This window comes from Platalea leucorodia, assembly GCF_965183815.1.
Source record: "Platalea leucorodia genome assembly, chromosome: 17".
NCBI lineage: Eukaryota > Metazoa > Chordata > Aves > Pelecaniformes > Threskiornithidae > Platalea > Platalea leucorodia.
This window is the reverse complement of record NC_138839.1, coordinates 1,074,329-1,097,419: the sequence shown is the minus strand read 5'-3', so window position 1 is coordinate 1,097,419 and position 23,091 is coordinate 1,074,329. Positions and strand designations below refer to the sequence as shown.

Here is a 23,091-nt window from a genome sequence, read left to right as displayed (position 1 = left end):
CTTATCTATTCAAAATTAGATTTTTTTTCCTCCTCTGAATCTCTTTCACACAATAGCAGAGGAGGGGGCGAGCCTGTGACTGCGCCTGGGCAGTCAGAGGCCTGGATAATCCCGCCCTGCTCCATCGGGAGCTCTGCAGACAGGTGAGACCGGGCGAGCAGGAGCGCGGGAGGCGTAAATTCGATCCTGCTCTGGAGCGAGGAGATGGCCCAGGTGACCGCGTGAGGTCTTTCCAGTTTTGTTTTCTGTTTCTAGTCCTTTTTTCCAGGCGTAATTTGTCTGTTGACTCAGGCTGGGAAAAGACCTCCGCAGCGAGCAGGGGCGCAGGCGGGTGCCTTCCCTCCCGCCCCCACCAGCGACCGCACGTTTTGCAAGGCGACGTCCCCAGGGTCTCCGAAAGGCACGGCCCGGGGAGGGGGCGCGGGCAGGGAGCTGCTGCTTCGTCTGCCCCCTCAGCCTTGGGTCGCTCGAGATTTTGGGCAGCCTGAGAGAATCCATGCAGAAATGCTGCTGCCCGGGACGTTCCCGCTGCTGCATCTCCTCCCCGCGTTGCCTCTGCGGTGGAGACCTCCAGAAGGCAGACCTACAGCTATTTCCCACCTCCCCCAGGCTGGGGAAGGAGCTAGGAGACCCCGAAGCAGAGCCCTGGACCCGCTATAACCAGTAGAGCAAAAGAAGAGCTCACGTCCCACCTACGACGTCCAGAGCTCGCCGCAGAGATGCACCTTCTCCTCCTTGCAGGCCGGTGTCTGTCCCTGCTCGAAGGGAGGATCACGAGGAAAACGAGTGTGAACTCTGTACGTACCGGCAGCCCCAGGTCCTCCCTCCATCGCCTTCGTCTCGGTGTCCAACGGCAGCTCCGAGCCTTCGGCGCGCAGGAGGTGGCCTCCTCTCCCTCCTGCCCTGCGGCGAGGGGCTCCCGCCGCAGAGGCAGGGCGCCGTCCCCAGGCCGTTACGTCCCCCCACCACACCGGTTAGGAACCCCACCCCTCTGGCGTTGCTCAGATGTGAACCTATGTCCTAAGATAATGGCTAATTAAAGCACTTTAATGCTTTAAAGGTTTTGACACAATCATTCATGTTTTCAATGGTAACTAAGGCTTCTTGCGGCAGTATTAACTGATACACCCCAGCCATGGTATGAATGGTATTTTTTGTAATGTTATCTTTGGAAAATGTGCTATTTTTATAGCTGTGGTTTCTCTTTTTTTTTTTTTTTTTGTAACACAATAAAAGCACATGTGGGAAGTACAACATCTGGCAACTAAAGTCTTGCTTATAGTGTAGGAAAGCGTCCTCCTACACCAGCGTAAGCCTTAAAGACCCCGAAGGGCCTGAAGTTGCTTTGCTTCATCAAGCAACCACGAAGCTACAAAGAGACGCAGCTCTGCAGCTCCCAGTGCCGCTCTCCCTTCCCGGCGCCCCGCTGGAGGAAGCGCGCGTCCCGCAGCAGTCACGCCGGCACGGAGCTGGCCTTCAGACCCCGCCAAAACAAAAAGAAACCCGCTTGCTACGAATAAATTGCTATAGTGATTACAGAGAGGCAAACGTCCACTTCTTTATAGGTAAAACTTCTTTTTCCCCAATAAATGACTAGAAAATAGAGAAAGAAATGGATAGCAATCTTTATCGTTAAGACATAGCTTTTCTGAGTTTGAAAAATTACACCGTTAAAAGCAATTTCCACGAGATAATTGTCTTCAGTTATAAATGTCACCGCTATTTCTAGTTTTAGTAATATATATTCCATAGGTAGGAATTGGAAATTGATTGAACTAAAGAATCTTGCAAGAAATGTCATTTATAAACTAACACTCAAGGCAAGAGCGTTACTTTAATACAATAAAAAAAGCTTTCAAAAGATCTTGAAAACTGGCATGTGAGAAAGACGAGAATAGTAAAATCTCTACATCTGCAATAAGCTCAACACAGGAATAAAAAGGTACAAAGAACCTGGTTTAAAAGCAGGCTGGCCTGTTGTTGAAGGCACTATCTTCTCCTGTGGTGTATATTCCAAATCTGCTGGACTGTAAAAAAAATACCTTTAAAATACGCAATCAGATGCCCTTCCTACACTCAAAGAACGTGATTATTAGTTCAATTTTGCTACTAAAATGTTAACATACAACATCTGCATTTAAGCAAGGAAAACACCAGCCTCCAGACAGCCACCTTGCTGCTGCTGCTGCTGCTATGCGTAATCCCGGCAGCGCTCAGCCCGGGCGCCGAGTAACCACCCCGCAGCCGCAGGGCCCGGTGACGGATGCTGGACAGGGCCCCTGGACAGATTCACAGATTGCATTCTGAAAAAACCCTTCAATAATGCAATAATTTATTACTGAAATGCCCAAGTGCGTTACTCCTCTATGGAACAGCCTGAATTTATGGCCTTACTACGAAGTCTCTCACCTCTCTAACATCAGGGCGGTCGGAGCTCTCCCTCCCTGCTTTTTCATTCCTTTTCCCCACCCCCCAAGAAAATTAGATCATAACTTCTTTTCAAAAAGATTTAGAAAACCCAGTAAAAACGACAAACAAAACAATAAATAGGAGGCCCAGAGGCAAGTTCAGCACAGAAGTCACATTCCTGCATATACTGAGGGGAAATGAGCACGGACCGGACGGATGCTCCCGTATTTTTTTGGAGCATTACGTCACCCCGCTGGCGAAGCTGCCAGGAAAGCCACCCGCTTGCACCGTTCCCATCGCGGCTGGTGGCGGTCTACACCACCTTACCACGGCCTGAGGAGCATCCGTCTTCTCCCAGGAAAAGCGAGCTCCACGCCAGCAGCGCTGTCCAGGAGGAAAAGCCACCTGGATGAAACTGCCCAGAATTTCTCGAGGGCTCTGGCCGACGCGCTAAGAAACATCCGCAGCCTCAGCGCCGAGCACCTCTGGTTCCAAAGTGCCTCCATCTTCTGGGCATCCCCGGCGGAAAGGTCAAAACCACAAGTCGTATTTTAAGGTTACGGCGGAGACCTCACGAGGTGGAAAGACCTCACTGTAGCACAGCTTAACGGTTATCCTTCAGCTCAGGAAACAGCAGCGTGTGTCACATTATCTCAGTCTTGATTACAGAGGAATCTATCGCTTCGCTGCGCAAGTCAACAGCGGATCCGTTTCTCCAGGACTGTTCAGCAGCTGCAGCAACCTGAATCGTCCAGAGAAACTGCTCTTTGGTTATGACGGGGGGTTCCTTGCCTGCAGGGACAGGAACGAAGCACTGGATGAAACCCGTATTATCACCTGCTCTGCCTTTCGGCACATCGCTACCCACCACGGCATCGCTCTTCAGCTGCCGGAGCTGGGGCCTCAGATTTTAAAAAGAAAACTTTTTCAGCCCCCTCTCCTTCCTGTCCTGTGACTAAAATCCTGCACTTTTTTCAATGCAGCCAGCAGAACAGAAATATTTTTATTCTTTCTGGGCAGCCAGGACATGAGGGTCTCCTTGCTGTTATAAACGGCTGCTTTCTTCACAAATGACAGTAAGGTCCAACATAACTTTCCCTCCCAATTTTCCTTTCTTCTCAGAACAGTTGCAGATCAACGCTCCCTCCCTCACCTGTCTCACTGACTTGGAAGTGAGAAAAGAAGTGCACCCCCAAGAAAGCCCAGTCATTCGTCTTCATTTACTGAAACCAGGTTAGCTGTTTGCACTCTCACCAAACTCGCTCCTTCGGAGCTGACCACTCCACGCAGGTTTTACCAAGCTGGGCGCACTGTCGCGCTCAACGTGCATCCGCCGAGAACCCCAGCGCTTGCCAGGGCGGCAGCCCAGCCCGTGAAACCCCGTCTGCTTACAGGGAGCCCGCTCATCACCTGCACAGCCCTGGCGTAAACTTCACCATGACGAATCTCATTCCTAGCTTTCACCTCTACTCATTTCTTTTTGAGATTTCAGACACAAACACCAAACTGCAATCGCTCTTGGAACAGCTTCCAAGGGAAGTTTTCGCTGAAAGCAGATCCAAAGCAGCACGAGCCACTAACATAAGCTTCGTCCTACCTTTCAGGGTTCTCAGAAAGTGCCGAAAGAGCTCCCGGTGTGCATCTCTGTAGCGATCAGCTTGGGTATGTGAATATATGGATACCGAAGTCCCGTGCTCCGTAATCCCCAGGGGATTCTGATTATCTACCCGTAACGTTCCTTGAGAACCGTGAACCTGCAGGGAGGCAGCAAACAGGACAGAGAACAAAGTTTTTAAGTTATCATGCTTTCGGTCTGAAACACCTGGCTAAAGCCCTGGTTTGCACAACCAAGTAAAAGAGTAGCTTCTAAAATGAGAATTACAGCTGACATACCCTGTTGTATGGGTCAGACACGACAGAAGATACTGGCTACGTGTTGTTGGGCAGTGGTTTCTGCTTAGGCGATACCTCCACTTTTTTTTTTTCCCACCTGAGCAAAGCTCCTTTTTTAACAGATATTACTCCCCAAATCCAGCCCACACATCTGTTATAATTCATGACTTTAGGAATTTACACACAATTTGCCTCTGAGTTTACCCTTTTCTTCCCCTTTAATAGCCTTAACTCTTGGCTTGCTATACACCTAAAAACACCCTGGAAATACAACAGATGAGCTGTGCGACATTTCAGCCTCAGGAGAGCTAACACCAACTCCTGCTCTAGTAGGACTGCATGCAGCTTATAACCCCAACAGAATACATGTAAACAGAGGCAAAATTCAGGTAACAAAAGAGAAAGCGGATTGTAGATTAAACAAGCACAAGCAATCCACGGCTGCCGAGGTACAGAGGTGTCCTGTGAAACGTGCTTGCAGGCGTATGCACGGGGCACAACACGCGTTGCCCCGCGCGAACACGTACCGGGTAACACTTGTGCTAGCCTGCGGCGTCGCGACAGACTTGACTTAAAAGTAAGAACGCACCTCTAGTCTCTGATCACAGCTTTTAGTGCAGTGCTGACTGATGTCCAAAGTAACAATTGCTCCGCTAGGGAATTTCATGCTGACCGCTACAGTGTCTGCATCCTTCAAGTAGGCCATATCTGAGTGACAAAAAAGGCACTCGCTCACACCAGGAACAGCAAACCAGCAAGTACTGCGACTACAAAGTGCTCTTCTGGCTTTAAGAGGCGACACTGGCTCTACGGCACCTTCAAACAGGAGGCAACGGCGACAGCAAAGCGCTCTCTGCGAGGTACGCCAGCTGGTTTACCTCTATCAGCACTTCTGACGGAGAACGAGCAGCTCTGCAGAAACACACAGCCCCTGGGCCTGAACTCCACCTTCCCAGCCCGGGGCTCTCCCTAAGGAAGGCTTCCACTTCTTCTTCCAAACACATTTGCCTTTGCAGCTCATTACAGCCAAGATCAGGCAACTTCCAGCACGTAGCTAGAACGAGGCAGATGGCACAAAATCCTCCCTGGGGCATTTTGTTTGTTGCATTTCAATGCTTTACCCCAGATTGTAACATTGCATACTACCCCTTCTAACACCAGGCAGTCAAAGTTGGCGGCAGCTGCAATTACCTTAATTAAAACCTTGCGTTTCCATTTAAAAAATTGCAGCTTCCAGTTTTCTCGTTAGTTTAAATTAGTCTGGTAACCCAGAGCGTGCCTGTCAGCTTGACGCAATCCGGAGCAAATGCGTATCCTTAACTGTGCTGAGATCAACAGGAAAGTGCCAGAGAAGTCAGAGAAAGCAAAGAACTGAAAAAGACTGCATTGCCGTTCTTGTAAGCACAAAGCTTTGCTCGTTATTTTCTGCACTCTGGTTTTCAAAGGGAAAACTTGATATCCCTCAATTGCCATAGAGAGCAGAGTTCAGGGACACCTCTACAGCAGCTGCTTCACATCAGCAGGGAGCTGACAGCATTCAGAAATCATTGCTAAATACCCCGTCTACAACAACTTCTGGAAAAACTTGCCTTCTGTTTCGCTAGACTATTTTTTCAACCGTTCTATGATGGAACGATTATGTCATGGCTAGCAGGCTCTCGTACGCTCTTTCTTCCCAATTTTAGTACTGAAGTCCAGAGGGACGCAATAAACTATCAAAAGATTTATTCTTACCTGCACAGAATGCATGCCCCAGTGAAAATATTGTATCTGGTGCACGCTCTCCCAACAACAAACTGATAATATCTATATCGTGCACAGCAGCATTATAAAAAATTCCACCTGGAAGAAGGAAAACTGGGCATTAAGGTCTCCACATTTAAAACTCGCAGTGAGTGTACATTTCTGATCTGCACTGAGATCGATACAAAAAGCCCCCAAACAGAAGAAACTAAAAGAAAACAGAAACATGCAACAAAAATAAAGATTGGTAAAGAAAATGCTCCTCAAAAGAAAACTCATGCATCTTAAGGCTACACAAAACCTGGGGGACTTCCCACCAGCACACAGGGCAAGACACATTTCCAGTCCTTTGCGAACGAACTTTTCAGAAGAAAGCTGCTCAGTACCTGATGTCTTTAGGAAGCTCAGAGACGCTGCTGGATATATGCTGCTCATCGTCGATATCCGGTGGATCCTCCCCAGCGCCTGGCTGTCGCGGACCTTCTTGCACAAGAACTGCAGCGCTGGGTCAAAGCGCCTTCAAAGAGAAACAAGGAATGCGGTACGGCGTTGGGAGGAGGCGGCCGCCTGGGCCGCCGCTACCGCGGCGGTGCCCGAGGCCGACCGGACGGCAGGCAGCGGCGAGCGTGCGACACGAACCACACTGGACGGACGGGGTGAGACACAGCTTTCTACGTTCAGCCATTTATGATGTATGAATTTTGCTTCTTGCAAACGAGCCTAATATCTGCACTTGTGAAGACTTAAACTAAAAACTTTAATGAAGAAATTAAACTATGGGGACTAAAAGCATTTAAGGGTCCAGTAAATTCCCTACAGTTCTTCTTAGAGCCCTACCTACAAGTTTATACTCAGTTGAGCGTTGACCAAAGCCTCAGCTGAGGTTCAACCTTGCGGCTGGGATCAGACCTGTACGTATAGCACTCAAACAGAAAAGGCAAACGTTAGGGCAGATATTTTGTGTAATTACATATTAGCATACTGAAATACACCTATACTTGTCCAGGTAAGTTTTATTGGCCATGAAATTAACTGTTCTCAGCAGAGGAGCACAAAGCGATCAGGTGTGTTCACTGACAACCCACACCCAGGGTGTTCAACACCGGGCACAAGCGTAAAGCGGCATTCCTGCCTTGCAGCAGAGCTCCCTGAGTTCCCCGAGTTTAACGGAGCGGAAGCGAATTAAAATTAATCTACTTTCCTTCTGTTTCAATTATTTAATCTTAAAAGTCCAGATGTAAGGTCACAAGTGGAAATATCACTTTATAAAGATTAATAAATCTATTCCCATCAGATAGGCCAGTAATTCTAACAGCAAGCCAAATTTTCATGGCCACGTAGTTTGCAGTCCTCAAGGTTAATAATCTTCAAGCACCATCCCTTCTAAAGGTGTAAAAAATCATCTAAGTAAGTACAGAATATAATTAGCAAATCAGTGAAAATACAAAAAAGTTACAAAAAAGGAAGAGTTTTCAATATTATGAAAATATATTCGAAGAACAGCCTTTTTCTCTGCTATTTTAAAGAACACAGCTAATTCACTGCCTTCTTCCAGTGTTATTTCTAGTCTACTGCAACAAAGCTGTCAAACAGGGAAAAAAGGATAGATACCCTCAGATCCAGAAAAAGCACAATACATCTAGGCAGAAGTTTCGTACGGAAGCCTAATACACGAGCAAAGTTTAATGTCATAGGGCATTACTAGGCTGAACAGGGTTGCAAACTAAATGCTTTACAACAGAGCAGTGAAAAGCAGATCTCGGTAGCCGCACGCTTACTAAAATCGCAGATCTGCCTGAGCCGGTGGTTGTACAAGCACAAAAAAACCATGAGCAAAAAACGTCCTAAAACCACAGACCAAGAAACTGCCTCAGAGAACGGCAGAGCACCGTCAGAATATTCCCTCCTCCGAAGCTCCCACTAGCTGTAGCGTTTGCAAAACCTCAAGAGGACCGCAGAGATGTGGACCCCAACCGCCTTTGGCCATTCTGAAGAAAACGGAGCTTTCATATCTTGCAAGCTTCATCATTTGAGTTCCACTAGCATCCATTTGAGTGAACATTTATTTTGATCTTATGACAGCTAGATTTTATCTCCATTAAGCATGAAGAATTAATCCAATCCAATTAACTCCCAGATGAACAACATTAACAAGCAGCAATGAAACTAAGTTTATTTGAGGACAAACTCAGGAAAGCGTGAGGAATCAATGCTACTTTCAGACAGGCGCTTCTTATCAAGCATAAATCAGAAGAAAAATGCTGGTCTTACTTGTAGAATCCACACACCAATGGTCTTCCACATCTGTCAGCTTCATCGAAACAAGCTTCTGCCGTTTGCCTGTCAAAGCTGGGCAGCCTCTCGCAAAACACACCTTTTCCTGTGCAAAATGGTACAGAACGCAGGATTGAGGGCAAGACACGGTCTGCACAAAACATTTTTATCTTGCAGTAACATACGCGTGTCATGACATTCTAGAAAGCATGTTTGATGGAACTGAAGCATGGCTTTTTATTTGTTGATGCTACTGACTCCCTTTTGGCCTCCCGCGGTGGTTTTGCTAGCTGGTTCCAGACCCCAAGAAGCGTGACTGTTTTGAAAGACAGCTTTCCTTTGAGTCCTGGTGGTATTTCTAGGACTAGACACTCCGCATGGCTGTACTGGGACCAGCACCGTACAAACTCCATTGGCGTTAAGCCATTAACATCAGCGTCATCAGTGGACTAATTTTAACTATGCAATTAGATAGCCTGCACAACTCAAGGGACGCTGCTGAAATGAGAAAGCATCCGCATGTAAAGCGTTCAGCAGGCACAGGAGGCCTGCCTCAGCACGTGCTACCGACGACAGACGAAAGCCGAACCTGCAGCCGCTCCCCTTACCCGCTCGCAAAGCGTCCATTACAATCTCAGAGGCTTCCTCAGGCGGGGAACAAACGATGGCTCCAGAGACTCTGCAGAAGTCAAAAGAAAGATCTTCAGTGAAGACAAGGTTTTGACTGGAATGAACAACGCTCAAAAGCTCCTTTCGGTTACAGTTATTTTTCTGATAGCTGCCTTAAACTTTGAGGAACAGTTAAAAAAAAAAAAAAGACATAAAACCTGATTGCTCTGGAAGAGCAAGTTATGTTATAAAAGGGCCTTGGCATCTGCTTGCAAGGATGAAGTATGGGACGACATATATAGGTTAAAATTACAAGTGGCACAATGCAATTGCATTACTTTTCCTGCATCTTAAAGGAGAAAATCTTTTAAAGGTGTGCTTTGAAAACGAGTTAAATCCTGCCAGTTAACACATACAGTGAAATCGAAAGCATGTGGTAGAGCTGCTGAACAAGTGACTGGTACATCTTAGTTTAGTACCGCTCTTCAGTTTCTAATATCAAATCCATCTTTCTTAAAAGCTCTGCCTTTCACTTTTGCACTGGTATTTAAAATACCAATTTGAGAACTGACTGGAACCACATCGCTAGATGGTACTTACTCAGTTCAACTGCAAAGCAAAACACCACGATCTTTCCTATTTACAGCAAAACACCACGATCCTTCCTATTTACAGCAATCCTCGCTCATCTCAAACAGTTTCAAAAGAGCCACCAAAGTCAGCCAGCTCTCCGAGGCTCAAAAACTGGTAGGCAGCAGGAAAGCGTGTCGTTTATCATGCTATGGGAATGGAGGAAAATAAGGGCTTTTTTGTATTTCTTAACAAAACTGCCTGCAACTAAACTCCTCCGAGTTTCCATCGATTCTGGGCATGTGAATCAAGCTAAGCTTCTTGGGGACTTCTGAAGCATCTGGGGGTGGGTGACATACTACGTGAGGCTTAGCCTGCAGCGGCCCCTCGGTCTCGCTCCGTTCCCACACGTGGGGCCAGCCGAGCACGGTCTGGGTCCCCTGCGGCGCAGCGGCCTTTTCCAGACAGGGGAAGCAAGCCTTCCGCGGAGACGCTCGCCCCAAGCCTCGCGGCAGGGAAGAGGCACGCACGGGAGTTAGCGGTGGACAGTACCGCTGATCGTTGAGCGCGACATCGGCGTCCTGCTGCCGCAGCACCCTGGTGCCAGCCAGGAACTCGGCGTCGAAGGCGCGCTCCACCTCCTCCAGCTGATCCTCCACGACGTAAAGCAAGCAGCAGCCGTTTTCCTCCATCAGGCTTTGAAACAAGGCTTTATTAGCGAGCCCTACGCCGAAGAGGGCGAGGCCGACGCCGCTGCCGTGCCGCTCGGCGGGCGCCGGGCCGTCGGAGGCCTCGGGCACAGCTCCCCTTGGGCCAGGCTGCTTCGAGGGGGCCGGCGCGATCCTCATGCGGAAGGCGGCGAGCGGCGAGGGGCGGCTGGCGGAGGTGGAGGGCGTCGGGTCGTCCCTGGGGGCGGCCGCGCTGGCGGGGCCGGGGTGGTGGGGAACCAGCGGCTTGGGGTAGGAGGGCGGAGAGGGGACCATGGCGTAGCTGGCGCTGGTGCCGGCGGCGAGGATGAAGGACGGCTGGGAGAGCAGGGAGGGCGCGTCGAGCTGCAGCGGCAGGCTGGGGCCGACGTCTGGACCTGCAGAGCTGGGCGAGAGGGAGGAGGGTTTGGGGCGAGCCGGGCGAGGGGCCGACACCCCGCGCCTGCCGCCGGCCCCCGCCGCCGCGCCGGGCACTCACAGGAGCAGCGGGGCGCGCAGGCCGGGCTGGCGCAGGAGGCGGCGGTTGCGGTAGTGGCGGCCGGAGGAGAGGTGCTCGAGGATGCGGTCGCGGCGCACCCGCATGGGCAGCTGGCAGGAGGTGCAGTACAGCGTCTCCACCACCGCCGCCTCCCCGGCGGCGCCGCGCTCCAGGAGGTGCCGCTTCACCGCCAGCTCCGAGAACTCGGCCGCGTAATCGTGCAGCGTCTTCTTCTTCCGCCCCATGGCGGCGGCGCGGCCCGGCCCGGCCGCCCCGGAACCGGAAGGCGCGGCCCCGCCGCCGTTGCCCGGCAGCCGCGGCCCGGGCGGGAGGCGGAGGCGGCGCGGCCCTGCCCCGGGCGAGCCCCCGGCCCCGGCCCCGGCCCCGGCCCCGGCCGCCTCCCGCGGGCGCAGCCGCACCGCTCCGCGCCCGGCAGAGGGGCCGAATCGCCTTCCCGGGCGCCGCCGCCGCTCCGCAGCAGGCGATGGACGGAGGGCGCTCGGGCCAAGCAGCCCCGGGCGAGGCTGTCGGCGGCGCCCCGCCGCAGCAGGAGGCGAAGCCCAGCGAGATGCCGAGAGCCGACCGGGAGCTCCGCCAGGAGCTGCAGGAGGCGAAGGACGCCTACAGCGTGGCCGCAGGTACCGCGGGGAAGGCGTCCAGACAACACGCTCTTACCCCGGCGACCAGGTTCATCTGCTTGCGATTCTGCTCCTTTTACCTCGAAAAAATTCCAGGTTGCGTTCTCACGCGTGCCAAAGCTCCTGCTCTCCATCGCTGCTTACAGAGCGGGGCAGAAACGCCACTTATTTTGAAACCGCTCTCTCTCATGGAATCGTTGAGGTTGGAAAAGACCTTTAAGATCGTCAAATCCAACCGTTAACCCAGCGCCGCCCCATCCACCACGAAACCGTGTCCCCAAGCACCACATCGACACTTCTCCCCCCTGAGAAGCGAGGCGCACGAGGAAGCCCTGCAGAGGCGGCCCTGAGCCGCATTCGGGGGCATCGGCAGCGTTTCAGCCCTCTGGCAAACCTCTGCTCCTCTTACCGGCTCCATCAGCCCTCAGCGTAGCTCCCACCTCCTAGCGACATTACTCAAGTTTAATATGTATCACAGCAAAGTACTACAAAATGCATTATATTAACCGGTGTCACCGTGGCTGTACCATTAACTTCACCCACAGTCTATACTCGGACGGTTACGGCCGGTCTGCTCACGCTTACCTGAAAAAGGTGCCACGAAGCTTTTGGCAGGGGCTCGGTTTGCTTACAGCAGTACTCCAACCTTGCAGGTACCATCTCTTCCTTGCAAAGACAACTGGAGATCCAAGAATCCCAGCTTCGGGGAGCCAAGTCTGAAAAGGAAATGCTCCAAAAGAAGCTCAGAGAGCGAGAAAATCAGCTACAAGCCATGTCTGCCAAGGTACCATGAGAGCACGGTGGCCGTCGCTGTTAGGAGAGCTGGCAGCGGGAAATTCAGGCTTTATGCAACAGCTCCCTTTCTCATAGACAGGAGGTGCAGCTGCGAACTGTAAAACTGAAGTGTAAAATATTTTCTCTGCAGTTTTGCAGTCTGAGAGAAGAACGGAAACACGAAGAAATGATGGCGACAATGGAGAAGGAGAACTGCAGTCTTCGACAGGTAAACGCGGTGCAAAGCCACTATAGAAAATTCTTGTGTTAGCTGCTTAGCTGTGCTTGTTTGAGGCTTGGGAGAGTTTGCCACATAAACAAACTTACTCCATCCAGCACTTTTAGAGAAAACGCCAAGTAATAACAGTTCCCAGTACCGGCAAGGTTGTTAGTCTGCAGGCTCTGCCCAGGAAATACAAGAAGTGTTTGGACCAGACACTGGGGAGACGCGGCCAAGCCTGCTCAGTTTCTTCCTCACAGGAACGGCTCGATTTCTGTATCTCCTCAGGTTGTTACAGAACAAGAATCCAAACTGGCTGAGCAGAACAAGCTGATCAGCGAGTTACAGGGGACAGTCAGCCAGCTACAGGCAGAGCTGCTGACCAGCAAATACCAGATCCACAAGCAGCAGCAGGCCCAGGAGGCGATCCAGAGCCACGCTGAGACGCTGCAGCACCGGGAGCTGCAAACTCGAGTGGCACTCGAATGCATCACCAGCAGGGTAAGTGTAGCCTCCTTCGCTTCAGACTCCTACCTCCCTCTTGCGAGACACTTCAACCATTTCAAGCAGAGAATCTGAAAGCTTAGAGACGTTCTTGGGCAGAGCACAGCGGGAGATGCCCCGGGGCACTGCAGTCCTTTGCTCTCAGGGCCCGGCTTCCCTTTGCAGCCACGGGGCCAGAGGAGCAGCAAACTCACTCCATTTGCTTCCCAGCTTTTTAGCATGCAGCTCTTGCATCACTTACAAAGCAAACAGGCCTCAAGTACCAGAAGCCCTTGAGAAGCTCAAGTGCAGAACAGCTACCTCACCAGATTTCTAATATCCTTCCAGACTCAAAATAACAGGTTATCACCTTAAAGCCCTTTCCTGCAGGCACACATGCCCGGCAGCAAGCACAGAGCCTGACACCTGGGTGAGGGACTCAGTCCCCCCAGAAACACATCGTTATCACAGTACTTGCAGTGAAGCCCAGTCAAACTGCCCGTAATTTCACACAGACAGACTTTCCATTTCATCATTCACTAGTTCTCTGTCCAAGTCTGACAGTGTAGCCTCTGCAAATCCATGCAAATGCCAAAGAATTGTATATAAAGACTAAACACACCTACTTTCCTCTTTTATCAAAAGTTTGAAAGATATCGAAGCAAAATAATTCAGGCTACGTTCAGTACGGCAGGCAGCAAGCCTCCCCAGGCAGAGGTCACGGATGAGGAGGTGCTGGAGGCAATGCAGGTACGTGGCTCTTTCAACCTCTGCTTCTAGCAGCTGGCCAGGGACTGATGAGGTAAGAGAACACTTTGCAGCACTGCTCTCCACCTAGTGCTTTCCCACCTCTTTACACATCTCTAATTTTCAGAAAATCATTAACGAACGGATGGAGTTCCATCAGATGCTGAAACAGAAAGGCATCAAGGTCCCATCGCTCCACAGCATCGACGCGTCTACTTTATTGCCTACCAGTGCTAAGGGAAAGAGAAAGAGTCCTGCGAGGTAGCACCGTTTAACGCCCGAGAAGCAGCCCTAACGGCCGAGTCAGAATACGTCACCAACTTCAGGCGAAGTTTCCTTGGTTCCGCGATGGTGACTTACCAACAAATTAAACTCATTTTACTGAAATCAAGTTCTGTGGGAATATCTAATTCAATTGTTTCAGCCAGCTCAGAGCACAATGCACTGTAACTCATTGGTCTGTAGAAACATTTGACTTCACAGGGAAGCCTGAAGCACTACTACAAGCAGCTAGAAAGTGCTAAGTTACCGTTTTTGCAGTATACAACAGCTGCTTTGGCAGGTTTGTATAGTTACATGACCGGAAAATTCACCAATGCCAAAACAAGTGACAGGGACATATGACTGCAAGAACTGTTTTATTTCTCCATTCAGTATGCAAGCCCCAACACATGGACGTATTTGACATGGTATCCAGAAGTTCAGTTACAGCTCTGTATCATTTTTAACAGAAAAAAGTCAATCTGTCAGTCACCCTAGCTTATGGAGAGGTTTGCATTCATACAGGTAGTAGCCTGGATGTAAAAGTCACCCACAGACTGCAAAAATGAGAACCGCTCAAACGACCTGCGTTTCGGAAGGTGTCCCCAGCACTCTTCACGCGGGAGTCTGACCGAAAGCTCCAGGCGGGTCGCGCTGGGCAAGAGTGCTCATATTCTGGGGAGACAGGGAGCTTTAGCAGGGTCGATGTAAGGCAGCGTTAGCCCTCTGAACGCAACTGAACTTCACGACCAAGAATAAATTCCGTGCTCGATCAACAGTAACTCAGCGGGTACACGAGGTCGCTACAGCGGGTACTCCGCAAGGATGGGCGACGGCTCTCAAAGGTACTGGCACACACAAACCCCTGCAGTCAATTCAACTGACTTCCCTTAAAAATGGAAGCTGCGTTAATGCCTGAACACAGAAACCATCACTTTAAAACTCATTCCTCAAGTTCTGGTAGCAATTACATTTTCACAATTACTCCAGATATAAAAATAAAATTATGCAGAATGAGACGTTAGCGAAGTAGTTTTGCATTCTGTCTTCAGTATTGGCACACAGCACGTGACTCAGTTTCACTGCTGTCGCCTACCGGATTTCTCAGTTTAGCTGCCAAAATAACAATCCCGCTGAAACAAACCGGGAAGAAACAGTGATCTTGCAGAAAAATAGGACGGCACCCATTTTATAAACGCTAAGATGTCATAATGATTTCCTCTACAAGTTAATGCATTCTGACTTCCAATACCTTCTCTGCCTTTAAGTTCGCATTTGAAGATGCCGTTATCTCTACCTCGTCAGAATACTGATGACTTTCTATTAAGGCTGAAAGAATGCAATGCTCCTTGCTGTAGCTTGATCAAACTCTGAAGTTTTTACATAGCCAGGCAGGATGCACTGCATCTTTTCTTTAAAAAAACCAAACCACCTCACTGTGTACGAGTTGCATTGTTGAATATGGGAAAAAAAAAAAAAAGAAGAAAATTGAATATTTTTCTTAGCTTTGATAGCTGCTAACGTATTACAGTCAGAAGAGAAGAAACTGTGGTCAGGTCAGTTTTTGAAGGATAAAGTACTTTCAAGTTTCCATCTGTGTCCACCACTCGAACCTGCTCCACTACCAATGGAAAACTCATCGGCTGTACGTTTTGGCTGGGGTTCAAATTCACTGGTCCACAAAGAGCGTCAGATTCGTTATCCGAGCCCGAGTCTTCCTTATTTTCCAAGGTAAATCTGTTCAGTTCTGCAATTTTCTGTTAAAAGCAAAATATAGAAAATTATTAATTCTGTGGTTAAGCCCTCAGAGCAACTCCAAGTTGCTTCCAAGGTGCGGGTCTGGCCAGCCTCTGGAGGAACGTCTGCATGAAAGCATTCTTCAGTGGGCCAGAATCTTCCAGGAAACCGAAAGGGCTTTTGGTGTTATTCCTGCTGTGCTCTCCAGGAGGTCCCGCTCCTTCTGAACAGTTTAATTTTTTGCCTTTAACACAGAACTCGGGCTTTGTCAAAGCACTGGATTCTAAGCAACAAGAGCCTGCTGCAGGATCACCACCGACGAGTCTGCTTTTGGTCCGTTTGAAATTGTCTCTGTTACCACCTTGTGTCAACGACACAAACCAGTCAGCCTTCACCAATGTGTTCTAAAGGTTAACTGGACAAGAAAAAATGCATCTTGCAAAATGTTTAACAGCATACTGTCCTCTAGTCACCATATACCAAGTTTTACCCTTTTCATTAAGAAAGCTTTAATTAAAAGCAAGCATGTTGAATGGCATTTAAGGAGACTGTCCTGCTGCTACTACAGTATCTGAAAGATAATTCTGTAATACTGATAGGACCAAGCAAGCTAATTGTCAGGCAGGCTGAGGTGAGAAACCTCCCTAAAAGAATTTATTGGCAGCAATTGAAGCCACTAAAGTCACTAAAGTCACTAAGTCACTAAACAAGGGGAAGGTGTTGAAAGTCAAACCATAGATTTCCAGTTGTGGCAACACAACCTTACTTACGCTGGTGAGTTTTGAGGTCTGCCAGTTCGCTGGGATACAAGAATACAAAAACTTTTTGTGATACAGCAAGAAGGAGAGGGAATAATAATAATACTAAAATAAAAATCAACTTCTGTATCCTTCTCAATACATGTGAGCAATTGAACACTTTGTTAAGCAGCACACCAAGAACAGACAGGATTATTTTACTACTTACCAGAATTAGTGTGTCCATGACATCTTTGCATATCTGTAAATTGGTATCGCTTGTCACTTCCAGAAATAGGTCACGGGTGTCTTTTCTGATCTGTAAGAATTTCACAGGTAAAGCAAGTAAGGAATCAGAGCATGCTCACCCACAGTCACTTGGCAACATTTCAATATACAAACGGAATGAAAGGCTTTCATTCGATTCCACCAGAGGCAAAGGACTGCCTCTCTTTACAAGTCAAAAACCATATTCCTGCCCTTCAATAAAGCCACCTCTGCCAAGGCAGACTGGTGCCTTTGGAACAGCTTGCCAGAGCTTTACAGCTTTACAAAGGTAAAAATATAACTCCAAGATCCACCTCAATCCGACGGTCTAGCAGAGAAGGTTCAGGTTTTGAAGATTTATATTTGGAACGCAATCACAAGTTTCACAGAACTGCGTGTGTCTTTGAATCTGGAGTTAAGTATCTCTCAGCAGAAAGAAATACTGTTTAATTCTGATTAGCGTATTTCCACTAACAGAGAGTACCTTTGTTTTCTCACTGTTGGTTATCGGTGGGAAAGAAATCACAACGCCTTCGGCATCCACAAGACACGGGTAGTTATCTTTGCCATCCAATAACTGGAGATACCTGCCAAGAAAAACAGAGAAGCAAAAAGTGAGCAACTGAAACAGCAGCTGGACACAATGGCAGAAAATAGTGACAAAAACGAAGTAGCGTGTTCCTGATCTACCACGTAGCAACACCAGAAGTCGGAGCACTACAATTCAGCAAACGGTATCATGGTGATACAGCTGAGGAAAGCCACCAGCTGCAGGAAGCGATGGGCTAGAACCATAACGTAACTCCCATTTTAATATCCACGCTGTCAAAGTAGATAGACATGCTTCTAGTGCTTCCAGAGATCCCAGTGCTCAAACAGGAGAATCAGTCCACTGTCTGATTCTTCCAGACAGCTTCCTTAATTTTCCCTCTTTCTTACTATGGCGATACACAGTCCTCCCATCATGTACGTGGCAAACTTCCCCAGGCCGTATCAGCGATGGATATGGGCAGCGATCTCTGCCTGAGCAGCAAACAGAACAGGGCAGTGCCACGCTGCTTTATAGTTCCTCTGGTACTACACGCAGATTACCGCACCTCTGATTTGCTTAGTTTATCGAAGGTGCATGACATACGCTTCATTCCTCCTTGTTTCCTTTCTATTTGCTGTTCTAAATGTATTTGCCACCTCTAAGAATAATTCATATGACAAAAATTTACTTGATGCAGCTAGAAATGACAGAAGGCACTCATCATCCTCACTTCACTCCAGGTTACTCTTTACATATAAATGCAGCTCAGTGTTTTTCATCTCAACTCCTAAGAGCTCACGCTGGGTTTGTTAGCCCCATCACCATTACAGAACACGCTTCTCGTAACACATTCGAGCACATTTTCTTCAGTGCTGTTTTTCCATACGAGTTACCAAAATTCACGTGAATTTCACAAAGAAAACCACAAAAGATCAGTATACTGACCTGTGCAACCCAGAAACATTCTGACGCTTCTTCTGTTTCCTCTGCTCCTCAGCTTCTAACTGCAGCTGACGGAGAAGATCCTTTGCCTTGATCTCCTTTCGACCCAGGGGCATTATCTACACCATAGAAGAAAACAAACATTTGAGTTCAAGAGTGACTCAAAGACTAGGGTTATTAAAACTCTCCTGTAAGCCAGACAATAACTAAAACCATACTTCTGTATCCGTCATTCCTAACACCTTATTCAGTATGGAAACATACTTTCTATTTCACATGGACTACCACGATCACATCGAGTCTTTGTGTGAGCTGCAACACCCGCTTGAAAAACAGGCTCCTTCGCTGGTACTAACCCAGGCACGGACAGTTTCCTTAGCCAGTTCCTTCACTGTCATTACTTACTGAATAATGCGAAAACCTGCTGTCTCCTAACAGAAGCCATGTACGAAAGGCTCTGTAAGCCATCAGGAAAACGAAGCATTCGTTCCTGAGGACCAGGCCACGTGCACAGAACAGTTAGAAACACAAGGTGTCTAGAGCAGAATGCAACAAAAACTTGGGTTCAGCCCCAAGTCAGAATATCCTGACTGTTCGTTCGGTCCTCCAGCGAGATGGGTTCTGGAGGCAGGATGTTAACAGCCACACTGAAATAGGCCTGAATAATAAGGATGACAAATTTGAACTATCATTTTTATATTCTGGATTGAAGTTACAAGTACAGAGCTTGTCACACAATGTACTGCAAGCTTCCCCCCCTGCCCCTTCTTTGAAAACAGCAACAAACAACTCAAGATTGGGTAAATCAACAGAACCTGAGTTGATTTGAATTAGGTTACCTTGAAGGCTACTGCCATTCGAGGTATCCTCATACGAATGAGCACCTGCCTTGCTGTACGGCACTGCAGGCACATCCTAACGTATACGGACCTCCAGGGAACATTAAGAGGGTAACACCACAACGCGGGAGAAAGGATCAACACCGAAACACCAGTACCTCAGTCACCCTAAGCCAAGGCACACATTAAGCAAGATCACAATCTCTGTAGAGAAAAAAACCCTACGTCTGCTTTCCGTGATTGCCGTGAGTCCTCGGACAGACGCACTCATAACCGGTCCTGGAGCAATACTAGGTAGCTCTGGGAGGCTGGTTCAAGCAGGCTTTGTTACAGTAGGACAGCAAGAAAGTTAGCACAGCTTCTAACCTAACGTTCCTGCAGTCAGTTTTACTAGCATCTACAGGGTAAGAAAACAATTCTTTCTGTTCTATAGAGTTCCAGAAAGCAAAAGGAAAAAGGGTGGAAAGGCCCACCAGTGCCACTGGCCCTACCTTCAGTTCATCAGGAGGCTGAACATCATATATCAGAGGACCTTTGATCAACTGCAAGTCGTGGGTGGCAATCGTGGCTGCTGTCCGCTTTTCACAGATGTCTTCGTGCAGTTTAGTCTAAAACAGAAAGAATGCCATCAAAATATATCAAAAATATCAACATGATTTACTCCTCCTAGGGTTCAGATTCTTCTATATTTAGTCTTGGTAGCATTATCAGCTAGTTGAGTAACCTTTTTGCATTAAATGGAGCCCTTCTCTTCACCTGCAAAGTAATTTTATCTGAATTACAAACCAAACGTAAAGATAGTGAAGTACAGCACACGACATGTTCCTCAACTGGGAGATAAAACAGTTTTAAATCAGAAAACAATCACAAATATGTGAGTCTCCTATCTGAAAGAAGCTAACACCTGCCACCTAATGGACAGGCGAGCGGTATGGCAGGGGAAAGCCTGTGGTTACCGCACCTTGCTTGGAAGGTTAGGCGTGCGAGACAGTTTTAGCTCGGATTAGGGAACCTGGAGCCAAACCAGGGTACCTCTAACGTGGACGTGGGTTTGTTATTAGTTCTCAACAGGTTCCACAACACTAACAAGCTGTTGTTACAGAGGCAGCGCAAACGCATGTGCGTTCATCGCCGTCTCATGGCAATACCTGAGCTCCTACTAGGTTCCCCATGAAAACCAGTTTTACTTATTACAGACCGACGAGGCGGCACGCTGCTGGCAGAGGCCACGCTGCGCTGCCATCCCGCCGTGCCCTCGCTGCCTGCTGGGTGAAGAGTTCACTCTACGTTTCAGAAACTTCTCTGCTAATCGTTGCAAACGAGCAACCCAAGACCGCAGCAATTACCTGCGCGGACAGGAACCTCTTCAGAGCATTTCCCGGCTTTAAGTTCACCCCCTTCAGCACGCAGCACACAATGAAGGGTCGAACATCTTTGATGCCCGGGCTCACTTTGACCACCAACGGCGCCGGGTTTTCGGAGACGTGCAGAACCTTCACCAGCAGCTTGCTCGCCTCCTCCAGCTCCTCCTGCTCCCCGTCCCCGCCATCCTTCTTCTGCTGCTTCTCCCTCTTCTTCTTCCTGGCCTCCTCTCTGGCCCCCTCGGCCTTCCCCTTCCCGCGGCCCCCGGCCCGCAGGTACTCCAGGATGGCCTTCGTCTGGCAGCCGTTGACCATCTTCTCCAGCCGCTTGTCCTTCAGCTGGTTGCCCCTGAAGTTGGCCTCCTTCAGGCGGGGGCAGTCGGCCAGCGCAGCGGGCAGCTCCCTCAGCTGGTTGTTGGCCACGTCCAGGCTCTGGAAGAGACAGAGACGGGGCCAGGGCGGTCGGCGGCGGCGCCCGGGCGGGCGGCGGGGGGCCGCGGGGCCGCTCCCACCTTGAGGGCCGGCAGGGCCGCGATGTCGGCGCCCAGCTCCGCCACCTCGTTGTCGGCCGCCTCCAGGCGGCTGAGGAGCGGGAAGGCGGCGCCGGGGGCGGCGGGGGGCAGCAGCCCGCCGGGCAGCGCCCGCAGGCGGTTGCCGGAGAGCAGCAGCGCCTGGAGCTGCGGCGCGGCGCGGGCCAGCCCCGGGCCCAGCTCCCGCAGCCGGTTGCCGCTCAGGTTGAGGCTGCGCAGCTGCGGGAAGGCCGCGGCCCCCGCCGCAGGCTCCGCCGCCGGCTCCGCGCCCGCCGCCCCGCCCAGCGCGGCGGGCAGCGCCTCCAGGCCGTTGCCGGAGAGGTCGAGGAGGCGGAGGGCCGGCAGCGGCCCGCCCAGCCCCGCGCCCAGCCCGGCGGGGCCCAGCGCGTTGCCGCGCAGCACCAGCGTGTGGAGGGCGGGCAGGGCGGCGGCCAGCCCCGGGCCCAGCTCCCGCAGCGCCGCGCACCCGCTCAGCTCCAGCGACTGCAGCAGCGGCAGCGCCAGCAGCGCCGCCGGCAGCCGCCCGCCGCCCGCCGCCACCCGCTCCGCCACCGCCGCGCCGGCCAGCGCCAGCTCCCGCCGCCGCTCCCGCGCCGCCGCCTCCAGCTCCGGCCAGGCCGCCGCCGCCATGGCGCCGCGCTCCCCGCCCGGGCTCCGCCGGGGCCGCCCCCCGCCCCGCCCCGCCGCCGGCCCCGCACGCCGCCCGCCGCCCCGCCTCGCCCTCGGCAGGAACGAGGGCCCGGCCGGCGGGGTCTTAAAGGCGAAACCAAGGGATCCCGTCGCGACGGAGCACCGCGCCTGCGATAGCGGCGCAGCACGGGTGCCCCGAGGCGCTGCCGTGGCGCGGCCCCCGCAGCCACGCTCTCACCCCGCCCGGGACCGCTTTCTGTTGAAACAGCTTGAAACTGCAGAGGAACCGCCCAAAGCTGCTAAACAAATTTATTAAATAAGTGCAATAAAAATAACTTACACGTTTAACACAAGTGACTTTTTCCCCTTGAAGTGATAGCGATAAAACCTCGAGGATTTAAATACCTTCTCTGCTTATCCAGCACTTGGGAACCGCGTAATCTATATAAACGCGCTCTCGGGGTAGGGGACCTCCGAGCGGTCGCCTGGGATGAGATGAATTCCCGCGCGCGGGGCCGCCGGCTGCTCTGGAGTCGTCTCTGCAGTTCAGACGGGTGAAGACAACTTGGTTGACATTCAGGTACAGCATGGAAAAAGAGATCAGATAGAAAAAAGCCCATGAGATAGGGACGACAGTCTGTTCTCTCTTTAATAACGATGTACCATCACTGCTGATTTCAGTTTTCCAGTCCAACAGTTTGGAGAACTCCCCGTCAGCCAGACCTGCACCTGTGCAACACTTTGCTCCGGAACATTTCTCTGGAGACTTCATGGCACAGGACCAAACTTCACACCAGCGTTTATTTTGCCGCTGCAGAAAACACAGGTTGTTTATTACGGGAGAGGAAGCAGCCGGGTGAAATCATCCTTTGAAACGGACAGGCGGCTCAAAGAAGGTCCTTTCACATCCGAAAAACAATTTCCATTTTCTCACTTCTAACTTGTTTCCAATTCGTACCGTTGCGTAGCTAATATTACCTTTATGCTTCACTTCAGAAGTGCATTTTTTTAGTCTAAAGATAGCCAGCAATCTCAGTGAATGTTACACACTCTAAAATACTTAACTGATTTCTCTAAAATATTGCTAAAAAGCTATTCTGGATTTGGAAAAAAAATTACAAAGCCCTGAGTCGCGATGCGGTGTGCCCAAGCCTATGCATTTGTCTTTTAAAAGCTGCCTGACAAAAGGCTCTGTAACGCGCTTCTCCGGCACACACCTAATTCCTGCTCCCTAGCAGGGGCCGGGAAAGCAAGGGAAGAGTCCGGAATCTCCTACGTGACAACTTCTTGCAGTGAAAAGGCTGCAGAGTTATTGCACAGGTCCCTAAGGCAAAATTACTGTGCTCTAGGACGGAGCAAAGAGAAAGGCGGACGCTGCGCTGGCTCCGGCGCCCCAACAGCTGAGCACAGCGCAGCAGGAAAGCGTCCTCGTACTGAAACGCGAGCGACAAGTGCTACCCGAGGGACAAAAGCCTGCAGAGAGCAGGCCTGGGGAGGCGTCTTGCGTGGCTCCCGACTCCTCTGCTGTTCAGACGGGTCAGCGCTGGGAAACACGGCCCTTGCTCTAACTAACAGCGTCCTGGGTTTGGGGGGTTGGTTTGCTTTCGGTTGGCTGTTTGGGGTTTTTTTATTTTTTAAATCAAGTCTTAATTTTTTTTTTTTTAAAACGTGTTTAAAAAAGTTGTCCTGTAACGTTATAAAATAGAAAGC

General features: G+C 50.3%; 3 protein-coding genes across 3 annotated transcripts; 1 reads left to right on the top strand and 2 right to left on the bottom strand.

Moving 5' to 3' along the window:
- Positions 1 to 1,689: 1,689 nt before the first annotated feature.
- Positions 1,690 to 10,953, bottom strand: LOC309598559 (myo-inositol 2-dehydrogenase-like). Its single transcript, XM_082329257.1, has 9 exons — positions 10,684 to 10,953; positions 10,051 to 10,590; positions 8,928 to 8,998; positions 8,317 to 8,425; positions 6,432 to 6,562; positions 6,037 to 6,144; positions 4,892 to 5,010; positions 4,007 to 4,163; positions 1,690 to 3,201 (listed from the first exon to the last, which is right to left on the bottom strand). Exons 1-9 carry the CDS (start codon positions 10,926 to 10,928, stop codon positions 3,053 to 3,055), a joined length of 1,629 nt encoding a protein of 542 aa, XP_082185383.1. The 5' UTR covers positions 10,929 to 10,953; the 3' UTR covers positions 1,690 to 3,052.
- A 113-nt stretch (positions 10,954 to 11,066) lies between these two features.
- CCDC27 (coiled-coil domain containing 27) lies at positions 11,067 to 13,817 on the top strand. The gene is made up of 6 exons (XM_082329258.1): positions 11,067 to 11,321; positions 11,975 to 12,105; positions 12,247 to 12,324; positions 12,604 to 12,816; positions 13,444 to 13,548; positions 13,673 to 13,817. Exons 1-6 carry the CDS (start codon positions 11,168 to 11,170, stop codon positions 13,808 to 13,810), a joined length of 819 nt encoding a protein of 272 aa, XP_082185384.1. The 5' UTR covers positions 11,067 to 11,167; the 3' UTR covers positions 13,811 to 13,817.
- A 1,499-nt stretch (positions 13,818 to 15,316) lies between these two features.
- On the bottom strand, positions 15,317 to 21,381 carry LRRC47 (leucine rich repeat containing 47; the record flags this gene model as incomplete). The annotated part of the gene is made up of 7 exons (XM_082329256.1): positions 15,317 to 15,563; positions 16,510 to 16,599; positions 17,032 to 17,134; positions 18,025 to 18,140; positions 19,352 to 19,468; positions 20,207 to 20,653; positions 20,734 to 21,381. 7 exons carry the CDS (start codon positions 21,379 to 21,381, stop codon positions 15,324 to 15,326), a joined length of 1,761 nt encoding a protein of 586 aa, XP_082185382.1. The 3' UTR covers positions 15,317 to 15,323.
- Positions 21,382 to 23,091: the final 1,710 nt, after the last annotated feature.

Bases quoted from the DNA above. Each gene is read 5' to 3' on its own strand.
- CCDC27 (XM_082329258.1), top strand. From the start codon at position 11,168: ATGGACGGAGGGCGCTCGGGCCAAGCAGCCCCGGGCGAGGCTGTCGGC. The intron at 12,325-12,603 runs GTAAACGCGGTG...GTATCTCCTCAG, and splicing joins AGAACTGCAGTCTTCGACAG to GTTGTTACAGAACAAGAATC. The intron at 12,817-13,443 runs GTAAGTGTAGCC...TTTTATCAAAAG, and splicing joins TCGAATGCATCACCAGCAGG to TTTGAAAGATATCGAAGCAA.
- LOC309598559 (XM_082329257.1), bottom strand. From the start codon at position 10,928: ATGGGGCGGAAGAAGAAGACGCTGCACGATTACGCGGCCGAGTTCTCG. The intron at 8,999-10,050 runs GTACTGTCCACC...TGACTTCTGCAG, and splicing joins GTCGCGCTCAACGATCAGCG to AGTCTCTGGAGCCATCGTTT. The intron at 6,563-8,316 runs GTAAGACCAGCA...TTCTCTTTGAAG, and splicing joins TTGGTGTGTGGATTCTACAA to GCGCTTTGACCCAGCGCTGC.